Raw genomic sequence first — 15,698 nt, forward strand, 5'->3', positions numbered from 1 at the left:
CTGTCCGGCTGCTCCAGCCGGCCTGCTGCGCGGAGTCAACTGCAGCATCGACACGACGCGGACAAGACGGTCATACCGCGGACACTATTGTTGATAAAAGTATACACTGTTCACTCGTCGTACGCGACATCATGTATATTGCTACTTGTCCCTAGGCACTAGTATATAAAGTGACCCAGGGAGACACTCTCTTGGACAAGAAGTCACTCCCTTGACCAAAAAGGCATTTACTTGACCAAGTGGGCAAGCACTCACGCACACAGTATAAAAGCTCGTGCATCCATCCACACTCTCATGGGCTCACTTGGCCACAACATCCATCCATGCACATTCGGCCACAAGGCCACTCACGCCACACACACTCACCCTCATATGCATAAGGTATGAAGCTCGTAGCTCTCCAGCTTCAAGAGAAACTCTATACTGCCATATACTCCACATATATTTCAGACATGCAGGAGTAGAGATGTCACCTCCCGCCGAAGGGGCCGAACCTGGGTAAACCACCGTGTGTTGTTTGTCCAATTCCGTACCGGATCTCCACTGCAGCCTTGCCCTCATCTCAATCCACCCCGTGGCATCTGCCGTGACGCGACTCACCCCGCGAGAACGCCACGACAGTTGGCCCACCATGGGGCAAGCAGCTGCTGGAACTACGGTCCGGACGGGACCCCTTTCGTAATCATCACCGCGGCGTCACCGGCGTCTCTTCGGTCACGCTCAGGGGCCGGACATCGACACGCCTCAGGGAAGACCGTGCGGGGCGGCGCATCCTCGTCGTCAGTCTCACCCTCTTCATCATCACCATTGTGTCACCGCCGTCTCTCCGATAGCGCTTGGGGGCCCGACATTGACACGCCCCCGGGGCGACCATGCGGGGCGGTACGTCCTTGTCGTCAGCCTCACCCTCTTCACCATCACCAACGCAACATAGCCGTTGTCCCTCCACCCGCGTTCGTCCCTGTGGCCGCGCGTCCCGGCCATCCGCATGCCCCCGCACTGCATCCGCTCCGACTGTTCCGACTGCGTGCCGCCCTTCTCCGCGCGCTCCTCTGGCGTACGTGCTCGTCTACTGCTCGCCACCGTTCTGGCCACTTCTCCACTCTCCGCTTGTCAGGAGCCCCAACCACCGCCCGCTGATCCAGCAATGGTCATACACACTTCGGATAATAGCCATATATTTCCCATACAAGGCCACCCACGCCACACACACTCACACTCATATGCATGAGGCATGGAGCTTTTAGCTCTCCACTGCCTTATGTCAAGTAGCTCCAGGAGCAATTTTGTACTGCCGTATATTCCACATATATTTCAGAGATGTAAGAGTAGGAGTGTTACCTCTCCGCGAGGGCCCCGTACCTGGGTAAACCATCACGTGTTGTTTGCCCAATCCCGTCCCGGATCTCCACTGCAGCCTTGCCTGCACCTTAAGCCACCTCGTGGCATCTGCCATGACGCGACTCACCCCGCGAGAACACCACGACAAATGCCGTCGGCTGCAACCGCAGCCGGCCGCCATCATCAACCTCTGCTACAACAATCGCGAAGACCCTCCACCCGACTCTTCGAGTCGTCCGAAGGCTCGGAGGTTACACCCAGTGGGTGCACTTGCGCGCTCCCACTGGAAACAACCAGCCGGTAGGCTCCATGTCTGCGCCCGACAGGGCACCGCGCCCACCAGCCGGCGGACTCCGTGTCCGCGCTCGGCAGGGCCCCCGCGCCCACCAGCTAGAGGACTCCGTGTCCATGCCAGGCATCCTCGACGCCGCCGTCTACTTCATCAACAACCGCTAAGACCCTCTGCCTGACTCTTTGAGTCGCCCGGAGACTACACCTAGTGGATGCGCTTGTGCGCCCCCGCTCGGAACACGCCACGCCGGTAGCAGGCCCGCTACCGGCAGCCACTGGGATATCTCGACATCGTCGTTTGCTTCATCGACGCCCGCGGAAACCCTCCACCCGACTTTACGAGTCGCCCGAAGGCTCGGAGGCTACACCTAGTGGGTGCGCTGGTGCGCCCCCACTGAAAGCAAGCCACATCGGCTTGCAGCCCGCAGCCAGCTGTCATCAACGACTCTGCTACATCAACACCCGCGAAAACCCTCCGCCCGACTTTCCAAGTCGCCCAGAGGCTCGGAGGCTACTATCGGGGGGATGACACCCGGGTAGGCTCAAGACGGTGAAACGACACGTCAAGACATCGGGGCGCCCCATGCCCCTCAGTCCGGCTGCCCGTCCGGCTCGCCATCCCGGCTGCTCCGACCGGCTCTTCGTCTGGCTGCTCCAGCCGGCCTGCTGCGCGGAGTCAACCGCAACATCGACACGATGCAGACAAGATGGCCGTACCGCGGACACTATTAATGATAAAGGATACACTGTTTACTCGTCATACGCGACAATCATGTATATAGTTACTTGTCTCTGGACACTCGTATATAAAGTGACCCGGGGTCACTCCCTTGGGCAAGAAAGTCACTCCCTTGGCCAAAAAGGCATTTACTTGGCCAAGGGGGCATGCACTCACGCACACACTACAAAAGCTCATACATCCATCCACGCTCTCACGGGCTCACTTGGCCACAACATCCATCCATGCCCATTCGGCCACAAGGCCACCCACGCCACACACACTCACACTCATATGCATGAGGCATGAAGCCTCGCAGCTCTCCACTGCCTTTTGTAAAACAGGTCCAGTAGAAACTCTGTACTGCCATATACTTCACATATATTTCAGACATGCGGGAGTAGAGGTGTTATCTCCCCGCGAGGGCCTCGAACCTGGGTAAACCACCACATGTTGTTTGCCCAACCCCGTCCCGGATCTCCACTGTAGTCTTGCCCTCACCTCAAGCCATCCCGTGGCATTTGCCGTGATGCGACTCACCCCGCGAGAACACCACAACATCGCCGCTGCGGCAAATGGAAGGCGACGGTGATGGCGTCAGGCTTCTGTGGCAACGCTAGTGTGGTGAGTGCTCATGACATGGTTGCAGTAGTTGGCTCTTCTTCCGGCATGTTTGTCAGTTCGTCTTGGGTTAGTTGTTGATGTGAAATTGGGGCTGTGGTGGTGGGTTTTCGTTGGCAACGGTTATGGGCAATAGGTGGTACTGGTCGTTCATCTTCCGCGTCTCCAGCCTTGCATAGTTCTCCTTCATAGCTCTCTTCAGAAATTGGAGTTGTGTTGTCTCCGTCGCGGGTGCCTGAGTGATTTGCATGGAGCTACATGTGGCTTCGTATGATTCGGGTTGGGTCGATGGTCATCTGTAGCCAATTCAGAGTCGCTTGCTCATAGGGAAGGGGTTGAATGACGCTTGCCGGATAAGTGATGATGTTGCCACCTGTGTGCTACCTCGACGAGGCTTTCTTCGTAGTAGTCTATTGGGGTATCTTGTGTGTGCTGCTTAACGGCTTGTGACGGTTTTCGTCCGATTTTCCTTTAAATAACAACGCAACTCTTCTCTTCTTAATTAATGAATTGGGCAATTTTTTACCTTCGTTTCAAAAATAAAATAACGGAACAAACTTTAATAATGAGATCAAGGAAGCAGGCGGAGAACCCTCGTTTCCCTGCACCCTACTATTTCTTTAACATAGTATAATCACAGATTCTCACATACATGCACATATACTCATACATATGAGCACGCACACGCCCCTTATCTCTATGAGCACGTACCCCTCAAAAAAAATCTCTATGAGCACGTCCGAGATATTGAGCCGACACAACACCTTGAGATTGACGAAGTTACCACAAACGCTTCATAGTTGACGGGAACAAATGCTAACACTGAACGGACATTGCCAAAAAGCCTGAAATAAATCCAGAAAAATATGATCATTAGTTCCAAATAGGACTTAACCCTGACAGGTCAATAATCGTAACCATCTGACTGAATACAGTACTTACGTGTCTTGTGTTGTGATGGTGAACTTGGTTCACCATCACGCAATCAGGTAGTACATGCATGCGTGAACCAACTTGTGGTTGGATGGATAGAGGGACAGTGGTATACCCAGCCCACCAAGGTTCAAGTCTTGCTGCTCGCATTATTTCTGGATTTATTTTAGAATTTCTGGCGATGCACTTTCAGTGGGAGGAGACGTTTCCGTCGACGACAAGGCGCCTATGATGACTTCGTAAATCTCAAGATGATATGCCGGCTCAGTCTCTCGAAGGTGCTCATAAGGGTAGGGTGTGCGTGTGTGCGTTCATAGGAATGAGTTCAAGTCCTGCTGCTCGCACTTTTCCTATATTTGTTTTAAAATTTCCGGCGACGCGCTTTCAGTGGGAGGAGATGTTTCCGTCAATGACAAGGCGCCTATGGTGACTTCGTAAATCTCAAGATGATATGCTGGCTCAGTCTATCAAAGATGCTCATAAATGTAGGGTATGCGTGTGTGCGTTTATAGGAATGAGTGTATGCGCACATATATGAGCACTTGATTATGTACTATGTTAAAAAAAGTAGTGCATGCATGTACACTCATGCATGCCATACCATGTCGTCTTGTTATGACTGCTATTTTATGTCTTTATATTTTAATCATGATATTTATGGGCATTGTAATAGAGAGAACAATTCAGTGGCTCATGAATTGGCTAGAATAACACACATCTGGGCATACAACAGCGGTCACTTCCTACACCTAGTGTGCTAGGGTTTCTTTTGCCTCCCGCCGGTGTCATCATCAGTCTACCTCATCTTTGTATTACCTTGTCAGTTGATGAATAGATCAAAAGTTTTTCTTTAAAAAGGATTTTTTTTTGGAAAAGGCTAGAATAGCTAGATGCTCTCCTCCTAGTATTTGGTTGGAATCACCTCCTGATGAGACCTTTGATTGTTAGCGACATAACTCTTTGTCGCGATTGAATAAATGAGGATGATGTTTGTCAAAAAGAAAAAAAACAATTGTGTTGCATAGCTATTAATGCTCTTTGACTAATATATATGTCGCTATTATCCATGTCCGTTCCGAATCAAAGTAAATATCCGATACATATTCTTATACATATCGGTATCGGCTAATATTTTATCAGCATTTGTCTGTGATAACATTTGTATTACATCATATTTATCCGATAACATTCGTATCACATTCATATTTGTTGTGAAAATATGAAAACAAAAGTGATAAGAGCACAACTCTATCCGTTTGTGCAAGTAGCTCTAGGAAGACGAAGGCCTCTCCAGCTGAAACGGTGCTGCTTAGAACCCTGGGCCTGGACTATGATGATCTGGCGGTCTCGGAAGATGCGCTAGGTCAGCTCCGTACAGTTTCGACTCACCACTCCAGGAGCCGCAGTTGAGGGCCATCGCGGCTATCTTCGGGAAGGCGATACCGGTCAACCTCGCGGAGGAGGCAGGGACGGCTGAACCGATCTTGGCGCAGTAGGCACGTGGGTGCCGGTGGTGTTGGAGGCATCTTGTTCCGATGTCGTTCAACGCGTTGGAATTAGTGTGTTGGAACGTTAGAGGCCTTAACAATCCGGCCAAAAGGAAGGCGCTTGGGGGTTTTGTGGATTCTACTCGTGCGGCGATTGTTTGTATCCTAGAAACTAAACTTGAGGTGGTGGAAACTTTTGTATTCTTGCAATGCATGGGGCCGAACTATGGTGGTTTCACTTACTTACCGGCGTCGGACACTAGAGGCGGTATCTTTGTGGCATGGGACACCACACGGGTCCTCTTGTCAAACTATGTCAACGATTCTCATAGCATTTCGGCGTACGTCTCGCCCAAGGAGGGAGAGCCATGGTGGCTCGCAATAGTTTATGGGCCTCAGGAAGATGAGCGCTAAATTAACTTCCTTAATGAGCTCTCAGAGCGTAGATCACTATGTCCAGGGCCATGCCTAGTCTTGGGAGATTTCAACCTCATCCTTTATGCAGCAGACAAAAACAACTCTAACTTGGACAAGAGAATGATGGGGAAGTTCAAACACTTTGTGGAGGATAACGCGCTTAAGGAGCTCTTCTTGCATGGACACAAATTCACGTGGAGCAATGAAAGGGAGACGCCCACGCTCACAAAGATTGACCGTGCTTTTGTTTCCGTTGATTGGGAGCTAGATCACCCGAGTGCTTGCTGCAAGCTCTATCAACCGAGCACTCCGATCACTGCCCACTCCATCTTGCACTTGAGGAGCACATGCATGCCAGAAGGAGGTTCCGTTTTGAAAAGTTCTGGGTCAAAATGGATGGGTTTTTGGATGTAGTCAAGGAGGCCTGGGTCTGCGATCCGGATAACACCGACCCGTTCATGCGCTTAGACATCATGCTACGAAACACAACCTGAGCGCTTGCTACTTGGGTGCAAAAGGAGATTGGGAACATAAAGCTGCAAATTGCTATTGCGAACATTGTCATCCCGCGGTTTGATTGCGCTCAGGAGAGCCATATCCTGACTGAGGAGGAGAGATGGCTTAGATGAACCCTAAAACAGCTTGTACTAGGGCTGGGATCCCTAGAGAGGACTATTGCGTGACAGAGGTCAAGAATTACATGGCTTCAAGATGGGGACGCTAACACTCAGTTGTTCCACCTGGTAGCGAATGGGAGACGTATGGAAAACTACATTCCTTCCTTGACCATGGATGGGTGCATCATCACAGATCAGAAAGGCAAGGAGGACGCCTTCTACAAAGCTTACAAGGATCTGCTAGGCAAGGATGGAGCCCGTGATTTCACTCTGGATTTGGAGGGGCTTGGTGTCACGGCCATTGATCTTTCGGACCACGACCGCGTGTTCTCGGAAGATGAGATCTGGGCAGTTATCAAGGATTTGCCTTCGGACAAAGCACCTGGGCCGGACAGGTTCATTGGCATTTTCTTTCAAAAACCATGGGAGATTATCAAGGTGGATCTAGTTGCTGCAATTCACAAGTTTTTCCTTGGCAATGGAAGGGGATTTGAAAGGCTTAATCAAGCTTTGATCACTCTGATACCGAAGACACCGGATGCATGCACGATATTCGACTTCCGACCTATTTGCCTTGTGCATAGTATGCCCAAGATAGCTTCCAGGCTGCTGACTGCCAGGCTAAGACCACGCATGGGAGAGCGTGTACAGACGAACCAGTCTGCATTCATTAAGGGCATATGCTTGCATGATAACTTTCTCTTGGTTTGGCAAATGGCGCGCACGATGCATAGGAGGAAAGCCAAGGGAGTGATGCTCAAGCTTGACATAACAAAAGCTATTGATTCGCTGGCGTGACCATTTCTGTTTGAGGTGTTAAGAGCCAAGGGCTTCTCGGAGCGTTGGATCTCTTGGATCGCGATCTTCCTCACCACTGCCAGCTCGAGGGTTCTAGTGAATGGATGTGCAGGTGACAAGTTCATGCACGCTAAAGGACTGAGGCAAGGGGACTCGATATCTCCCTTGCTTTTTGTTATTTCCATGGACGTGCTCACGGCAATCATCTCCAAGGCGCATGAGGCACGAGTGCTTAGTACCATTAATGGCTGTAGTCCAATGCAGCTATTGTCCCTGTATGCTAATGATGTGGTGCTCTTCATAAAACTAACATGGCCAGACCTCATGTTCATTAAAGAAATCCTTGCTATATTCGGAGTGGCATCGGGGCTCAAAGTAAACTATTCCAAATCTGCGGCAATCTTGATCAGAGCATAAAATGAGGATGAAGAGCTTGTTAAGTCTGCGCTGCCATGGAGAATCGACACCTTTCCATGCAAATACCTTGGGCTCTAGCTTAGCATCAGGCAATTGAAAAGATCAGAGTGGCAGCCGATTGTTGACATGGCTCTCCACATCCTGCCAGGATGGCAAAAGGGTCTCGTGATGAGGCCCGGGAGGCTCATTCTTGTCAATCAAGTAATGAGGGCGCGCGCTACGCACCACCTCATGATAGCGGAGGCACCTAAATGGGCTCTGGAGAGAGTTGACAAGGGTTGTCGGGCATTCTTTTGGGCCGGAACCGAGGCAGTGAATGGAGGCAAATGTGTCGTCTCCTGGGCTAGGGCGTGCAGGCCTAAGCAATTGGGAGGTTTGGGTGTTATTGACCTATCTAAGCACGACATCGCCTTAAGACTCAGATGGGAATGGCTACGGTGCACTAATGATTCCAGACTGTGGCAAGGCCTCGACTTGACCGCGGACAAAAAGGTGGACCAAGCCTTTGGGAGCTTAGTTAAATGGAAAGTTGGTTCAGGAGGCAAGACCTTGTTCTGGAAAGACCGATGGATACATGAAGCAGCTATTAAAATTTTTGCACCCTTAGTCATGGCAAAGGTACAGACAGAAGTGGAAAACAAGACTTGTGAGAGATGCGATGTGCATGCATTCATGGATGGATGATGTCGTGGGAGAGCTATGCACTGAGGGCCTCGCCCAGTTCATCGGACTTTGGGAGATACTGTTGGAAGTCCATTTGGACGCTCAGGTCGAGGACTGCCCAATTTGGGCTTGGAACACGTCTGGAGTCTAGACTGCATCATCTGCGTACAAGATGTTATGCGAGGGAGGACTCAGATTCCATTGCTTCGGAGCAATATGGAAGGGTTGGGCACCGCTTGCGTCCAAGTTATTCATGTGGCTCGCGGTGCAATATCGTCTTTGGACATCGGACAGGAGAGCTAGGCACGGATTGCAAGACCAAGCATCAACATGTTACATGTGTGACCACGAGGAGGATACAATTGACCACATTTTGCTGCAGTGCGTGTTCTCGCGGCAAGTGTGGTACCGCTGCATTACTAGGATGGGGTTGACGGCCGACCTTTGCCCAACCAACGACTCAAGATTGGTGCAGTGGTGGACGGATACGAGAAAGCGAATAGATAAGCAGTCTTGGAAAGGATTTGACACTTTCATGATGCTAATCTGTTGGACGATATGGAAGCAAAGGAATGCGAGGATCTTCGGCACGGGCACGATCAAGAACGAGTGGAATACGGTAGACTCAATATTTGATGAGCTGCGGACTTGGGCCAAAGCAGGAGCTTTTGGAGGACAACCAGTCATAGAGTAGTCGCCTAGAGCTAGGGAGTGGTGTGGAGGCTTGGTTAGGATCGGTTTGTGACTCCTAACTAGCGACATGTAATTTCTTGTACATATTTTCTCCCTTCTATAAAACTAAGGTATGTCATCAGCGTACCTTAAAAAAAAAGTAAGAAGAGCTGGACGACATGGTTTCCAAACTAGTTTCGTCCACCATCCCAATCAGGTAGCATGCATGCCATGTGTATATTTCTTGATTGACACCTTTTTTACACTCATGCATGCCATGCATGTGTAAGTAAGCAATACCTCATCAGTTGATTTTGAGTGTCTCACTCGCGCTTCACGGCGAGGAGCCGGAGCAGAATCTCGTTGAAGGTGTCCACCGGTCCCGGGAGGCAGAAGTGGAGGCAGTCGCTCAGCAGCCGCTCGGGCACGCCGCGTGCGAAGGGGTCGCGATTCATGTACACGCCGGGGTGCCCGTCGGGCCGCATCGTCGCTAGCTTGGTCACGTCCAGCACCTCGGCCCTGGTCGCCCCGCCGTCCCTGGCCGCCGCTGCGGCGGTCGTCTCTTCTCTGATGATGCTTCAAAGCTGGGCGTGCGTGGCGTCCACCTCCCTCTCCCCCTCCGTGTACGGCAGCTTCCTGGCGCACGTGGTGGGGTCGTCCCACGCCTTCTCGAAGTGCGCCGGCGAGAAGGTGGCCACGACCACGGCGCGCGCGCGGCCGGCCGAGGCGAGGCGCCGTATGGACGCCCGGATGGCCTCCCGGTACGGCGAGAGGAAGCCGATCCCGGTGTGGTTGAGCTCGGGGAGGAGGTGCGTGCCGAGCACGTCGCTGCCGTTGTAGTAGACGGTCGGCTTCCAGAACCAGTGGCCGGCGCTGACCACGGCCACGTCCATGGTGCCAGCGTCGGCGGACCAGCGGTCAGCGAGCGCGTCGAGGTGCACCGAGTTGTAGGGCAGGCTGTAGTTGTCGCACCTGCCCGTGGCCCGCGCCAGGAAGGGCGCCCAGTAGACGGACACCGTGACGTTGTGGGTGGGGAACGCCCAGCGCCAGAACTTGCGCGTCCCGGGCTGCGGGTCGCGGTACATCAGGTGGTACGGGAAGGACGCGCCCAGGAGGCAGACCAGCGACTCGGCCTGGTTCCGCGCCATGGAATCGCCGACGAAGGCCACGTGCTCGCCGCGGACGGCGCCGAGGAACGCCGCGGCGTCGAAGCCCGGGAGCTGGCACCCGGGCGCCGCCGGCTGCCACCGCCAGTCGAGGTAGTCGGTGTCGGGGCGCCCGTTGCGGACGCAGTTCTCGCTGTCCTTGACGTTGCACTCGGTGCCGTTGTACCGCCGGGCGTGCCCCGCCGCCCGCACCCACTGCCCCTCCGAGTAGTCGCAGCTGGAAGTCGACCATCTTCCTTGTGTAGGTGCTGGTGATGTACTGGAGCAGAGGCGAGAAGACGACATTTTCGCGTGCGGCGCGCGAGGAGCAGCAGAGGAGGTGGAGGAGAGCCAGGCAGAGCACGGCGGAGAAAAGCCAGGCCAAGGCGACTCTGCCATGGTGAGTCGACGACGGCTTCTGGCTGTGCTGGTGATGCAGTGGCTGGTACGCTCCCATGATCACAACTAGCTATCGCAACCACGGCCGAATCGTTCGGTGGAAGGTTGCTTCTAGGGGAGTTCTACCTTTCAGCTATGCCTCTAGGTATTACAAGTAGTCAGGAACTCATGGTGGGTGGCTTTGTACGGAGTAGTGCGATAGCGGTTCCCGATTTCAGCTGCCAATGCAAACAATTTGTTTGACGATAATGTACTACTGTACACGTGAAGAGCTAGGTACTCAGTTGCAGCTTGCATATGTGCACTGGCCGCGCCGACGTGCGTTCGGTTCCGGTCAGACGTGAGCTTACCGGAACCTTAATGGTTCTTGAGATTTGGGCAAAGAGAGACTGAATCCATGCAAGTGGCCATTGTCAATGGCTCTTTTGCTGAACGTACGTGCTTAGATAACAGGGTTATATCGATGGATAGTCCTGTGGCAGGAGGATCCAGCGTGGGTTGCAGATCTCCATGCAATCGAGCGCGGGGCGCGCACTTGGCCATCCCCTTGTTAGAGTCCAGACCAAAATGGAGCTCTCCCGTGCGTTTGGATTTTCAGCCGTCGGATTAGCTTTCCAAACTGATCGGGGCCGTCGGATTTTCGTCCAGAGCGATCCTGGCCGTCGGATCTTCGTCTGCATCGATCCCGCCCGTCGGATCGAACAAAACACTGTTGTGTGGTGCCACCGCCTGTAAATCTCATGCCCCACCGAGGGTATTCTCGTCTTTTCGCATCACAGGAGAGGGGGTCGATAGGGCGCCGACAGCGTCGTCCTCTCCTCATCTCCTCACTTCCCCCCGCTCCTCATTTCCCTAACCCTAGCCCATTCTCCACGTCGCCGCCACCTCCCGTCCCCTGGCGTCGCCACCATGCCCACTCGCCGTCGCTCCTTCCCCTCCTCCCCGCCCTCTCGCTACTCAGCAAGAGGAGCACGGCATGCCGCTGGCCCTCATACACCGCCTCCCTCCTCCTCTCCTCCTCCGCGTCGGGGCCGGCTAGGGTTCGCGCTCTCTCTCTCCCTCAGATCTCTCTCCCGCCGCCGCCACGCTCCCTCTCTCCGGCCTGAGACTCCAACTCTACTATGTCCTGACCAGGATGATTTCATCAGAGAGTGGAGCGGGGAGCCGGAGAGCGAGCCTCTCCTTTTAGTGCCGCTGTCGCTATCGCTGTCGAGGGCTCGCGCGTGTGGCGGGGGTTCATTCTAATTCGGCCCTGCTCTGCTCTGGCGGCCGGGTTTAATTCGGCGGCGGCGGCGGCATCAGGTGGCGCTGAAGTAGGAGGTAGATTGTGGTGGCGTTCAGGGACTCGCTCAAGGTGCTCGAGGTTGACATCCAGCATGCGAACACCCTGTGAGTCCTCTCCCTCCCTCACTCCCTCAGTCCACCGCCCAAAATTAAAGAATCCCCTTTCCTCAATTTCGTCCAGGTTTGGAGCGTGTGTTGTTCACCATGTCGTGAATTCATCTCTGGCGGTCTGCCACAGGCCTTCCGAGTGCTCGAGGGACTACGACAGGGCGTGCCTGCAGATGCGCATGTCCTACAGCCCCACCATGCGCATCTTCCTCTTCCTCATGAAGTGGACCAACTGCAGCCTCGCCGGCACGGTCGGCCTCCTCAGGATACTCTTGTCCATCTGTCAGTCTGTGTGCCCATGTCTGTGGTTTCGTTCCATAATTTGTGTCATACTAATTGCAGAGATATTGAGCCTCTGCTTCCGTTGTTTCTGCAGGTTTATGTGGACGGCACCACCACAATGTCCACCCATGACAGGAAGGCCAGCATCAGGGAGATAAACGCTTTGTACATAACTGAAAACAATAGCATGTATCAAATTTTCTATTTCCCTGGTTTTCAATTCGTTTCATGCTTCCATCTCTTTAGCTCAGTACCATTACTATCTTGAAGATGAGTTTTTCTTATCCAATGGAAGATGGATTTAAGATAGAAATGTGCATTTAACCATTTATCGTGTTTCTTACTTGAAATGTTATGCATAATACTTTTCTCTTGTCGTAAGACTTTTTTTTACTTCTTGCCAATTGGTTTGGTGTTTTGTAGTCATGCATCATCTTTTGGTGTTTTGTTTGTTTGGTGATGTGGGTGAGTTGATTTCTAGCTGATTTGTTCCTTGCCATCCTGATCTGTGTAGCGTTAAGCATTTGAATGGAGCACATATAGGCATGCCCCGGTTCATTTTAGGTGAGTGTGGATCTTACATTGTTCTGTTTTTACTAGATGTTTATTCGCCTGTTGTGATGGCATATCTGATTGTTTATATTGTTTGACATGTATTCCGTGCACAGAGTCACTTGGTTGTTTGATGCGTTCGTGCTCGTCGGCGGGACGGTGCAAGGCGCAACTCCGACGCGGTTCCTCGCCGGTTGGACGGCATTCAGGCGCAACCCCGGCGCGCACTGAGTACTGCCTTGGCTATAACCTCCCTCGGTGAGCTCCATCTTCCCAGATTTGACCGAGCAAATTTGGGTTCTGCCTCTCCAGGATTAGAACTGTAGTTATTTCCTGTCATGTAATACTGTTTTCCATCATATTTATTTATTTAAATCTTGAATAGGGGAACTATAAGAATGCAAATCAATAAGAGTTATTCATATTTTGCTAGCAAGTGCATGCTATTATTATTACAGTGGAGTACCGATTGCTGAAATATGTCTTCGACGTCTATTTTAATTTTTTGTTTCAAGGTAGGAGACTGATATGAACTGCCAATGTTTTAACAGAAATTCAGTTCATATGAAAGAAAAGAAAGGCATACAGTACCTGGCATTGACATTGGGAGCATGGGCTACTGCTCGCACCTCTACCTACAGGTTACAGGTTCCTTCCTTTCTCTATATGGTGGCCTGCGAAGGAAGATTTTTGTTACTCATTCAGGTGTTATCAAATGCTCCAGAATTTTATTAACTCATACGAGTGTTGTCAAATGCTCTAGATATTATATAGTCCGTTCTACAGGGTGTTGTTTGTGTGATTTAGTTGGAGAAAATAATCTCTACCTACAGCTACATTAACTGGTACCACCATTGCTGGGCATTGATTTCCAATAGAAATTCTCTCCTCGACTGTTTGTAAAAACAAGGGTGCAGTGAGGCTCAACTAAAGGAATGCCTGGAAAGTTGCATACTCTGTGAACCATGTATGTCCTGTGTTTATCCAACATTTGGTCCTATATTTTCAACTTTTGTGTCTACTTGAGAAAAGGAGGAAAAACTACGGTTCAAAGCCTTTTATAAAATGCATGTCACTTTATTTTCTAAGATATAAAAATTACTTGAATTATCTGTAGCATAGTTCTCTGTCGTCCAATATAGGTCTCCTAGGCGATCTAAATAAATATCAAGGATATAATTAGGCACACATGTCACTTTCTTTCTTAACCTGTATGAAGAGATAAGAAAACCTGTATTAGCAAAATCGTTTAATATTGTTAGTCGAGCAGTACACATGTATGAACAAAAAAGGGACATGTATGAACAGAATCGTTCAATAGTTTTAGTCGAGCAGTATACAGAAAAACCGGCCCAAATGCATATGGAGTATTCAAGCTGAACAAGCCAATTGGATGGTAGAATATGCTATCAGGCTTAAAGTTTATATTGATTGAAGAGAAAATATAGAAAAGTAAGGGCTGAAGGTAAATAGAAATATAGGATACTGCCATGCATGTGTTTAACTAAACAACAAGCATTCATTTGTGCACTTCCTCATCTAAAATAATCATATCATTTCTATTATCCTTTATCTCACATTCTCATCAGTGCACTGTGCCAGTCAGTGGTCCTGCTATCTGAACTTCATTGCTCTTATTTTGGTTCATTTCTTTGCAACATTTATTCCTATTGTAGCCTTCAATCAGTTTTAGCCTTGAATCATTCTGTATCTTTAGCCTTTAATCAGTTTGCATTTCCCCCTTATTTTGATACATTGCTCTACGACAGTTTATTCTGATTGTGTTACAGGTACTTTAATTGTAAGTGCATGCTTACAGAGTTCTATCATGCACAATCATCTATGCACACCGGTCTATCCAGAAGATTAGGTCGCGGCCCTCTCTGCCTGGGCCGCCAGCTCCCCGGAGGGCCGCATCCGGCCTGCCGCAAGTACACCTAAGCTGCCGCCTCCCCGGGGGCCGTAATTGGAAGTGGATGACCAAGGAGAAGGTGCACGGTGGGGGCCAGGCGCTTAAGTGGGAGGCGGAGCTCGCCTCCCCCAGCGGCGACGGCTTCGATCTCAAGTGAAAGTGGGAGGCCAAGTCCAAGCCCGTCGCTGCCGGTAAGGCTAAAACCAAGTGGGGCACCGAGGAAGCTAGCAAGGATGAGAAGAGGCCGGCGAGGAAGTGCGTCCAGAGCAAGTAGATCCCCGCTGGCTGAGACGTCCAGATCGAAGTACTTAGCAGAAAAGATGAGATTTTTGTGGGGGTTTGGCCCCGATTTGAATGAAATGTAGGATTTTCAGTACTCCAATAGCATACTCCAGTACTTCTTTTAACTATATCTGATTATAGATATTTTATATAGTATCATATACTGTTAAGAAACAATTTTGCTTTTTGCTTGACATTGATGTGGTGGTGTTTTGTCATATTTTTATACCATGTCTTCAGGATTTTCAGTTCTTTTGCCGTACATAACATGTCACAGCCCTTCAGGTTTTTGGGTTGTTCTTCTGCCATTCCATCTATGTGTGTGTATGTTCTTGAAAACCATTAGGATTTGCTTTTGGTATATCATGTGACATTTTCTATGACATGTTCAAAGTGATGTAATTAATTAACCAAACTATTACTCCTATTAGTGCTTAGTTCCTCCTATACTTTCTTTGAGAAATTCTAATGATGGAATCAATGGTCTATATTTCCTTCAATCTGTGGAATATATATTGTGTAACCAGTAGTGGACTGGGTGGGTGTTGCTATCGTGCTTTGCTATTCAGGTAACAACCTGAATTGAATATGAATCGTGTTCTATCAAGTTGGATATAATGTCACTGCATTGTAAATAAGGTTATTATATGCTGCAATTCTTCATTGCTTTTGGTATTGATGCCAATCTATCAAATTTGAAGCGTGACATACTGTGTTGGATGTTTGCTGGGTTGGATATGACCGCACCCGACAGGGGTG

At 50.5% G+C, this 15,698-nt stretch overlaps 1 protein-coding gene and 1 pseudogene across 7 annotated transcripts; one reads left to right on the top strand and one right to left on the bottom strand.

The window, feature by feature from the left end:
• Positions 1-9,223: 9,223 nt before the first annotated feature.
• On the bottom strand, positions 9,224-10,426 carry LOC119338719 (annotated as a pseudogene).
• A 1,316-nt stretch (positions 10,427-11,742) lies between these two features.
• LOC119342197 lies at positions 11,743-15,135 on the top strand. Of its 7 annotated transcripts, none has more exons than XM_037614043.1 (7): positions 11,743-11,908; positions 11,985-12,193; positions 12,288-12,382; positions 12,708-12,757; positions 12,862-13,003; positions 13,297-13,386; positions 14,565-15,135. In XM_037614043.1, the coding sequence occupies exons 3-7, from the start codon at positions 12,312-12,314 to the stop codon at positions 14,812-14,814; spliced, it is 603 nt and encodes a 200-aa protein (XP_037469940.1). In that variant the 5' UTR covers positions 11,743-11,908; positions 11,985-12,193; positions 12,288-12,311; the 3' UTR covers positions 14,815-15,135. The 7 variants fall into 7 exon arrangements, with proteins under 7 accessions (XP_037469940.1, XP_037469942.1, XP_037469941.1 ...); XM_037614045.1 differs by having other exon boundaries at positions 11,985-12,162; positions 13,297-13,450; positions 14,536-15,135; XM_037614044.1 differs by having other exon boundaries at positions 11,985-12,162; positions 13,297-13,450.
• Positions 15,136-15,698: the final 563 nt, after the last annotated feature.

The sequence above is a fragment of the Triticum dicoccoides genome, chromosome 7B (assembly GCF_002162155.2).
Source record: "Triticum dicoccoides isolate Atlit2015 ecotype Zavitan chromosome 7B, WEW_v2.0, whole genome shotgun sequence".
In the NCBI taxonomy this organism is placed as follows: domain Eukaryota; kingdom Viridiplantae; phylum Streptophyta; class Magnoliopsida; order Poales; family Poaceae; genus Triticum; species Triticum dicoccoides.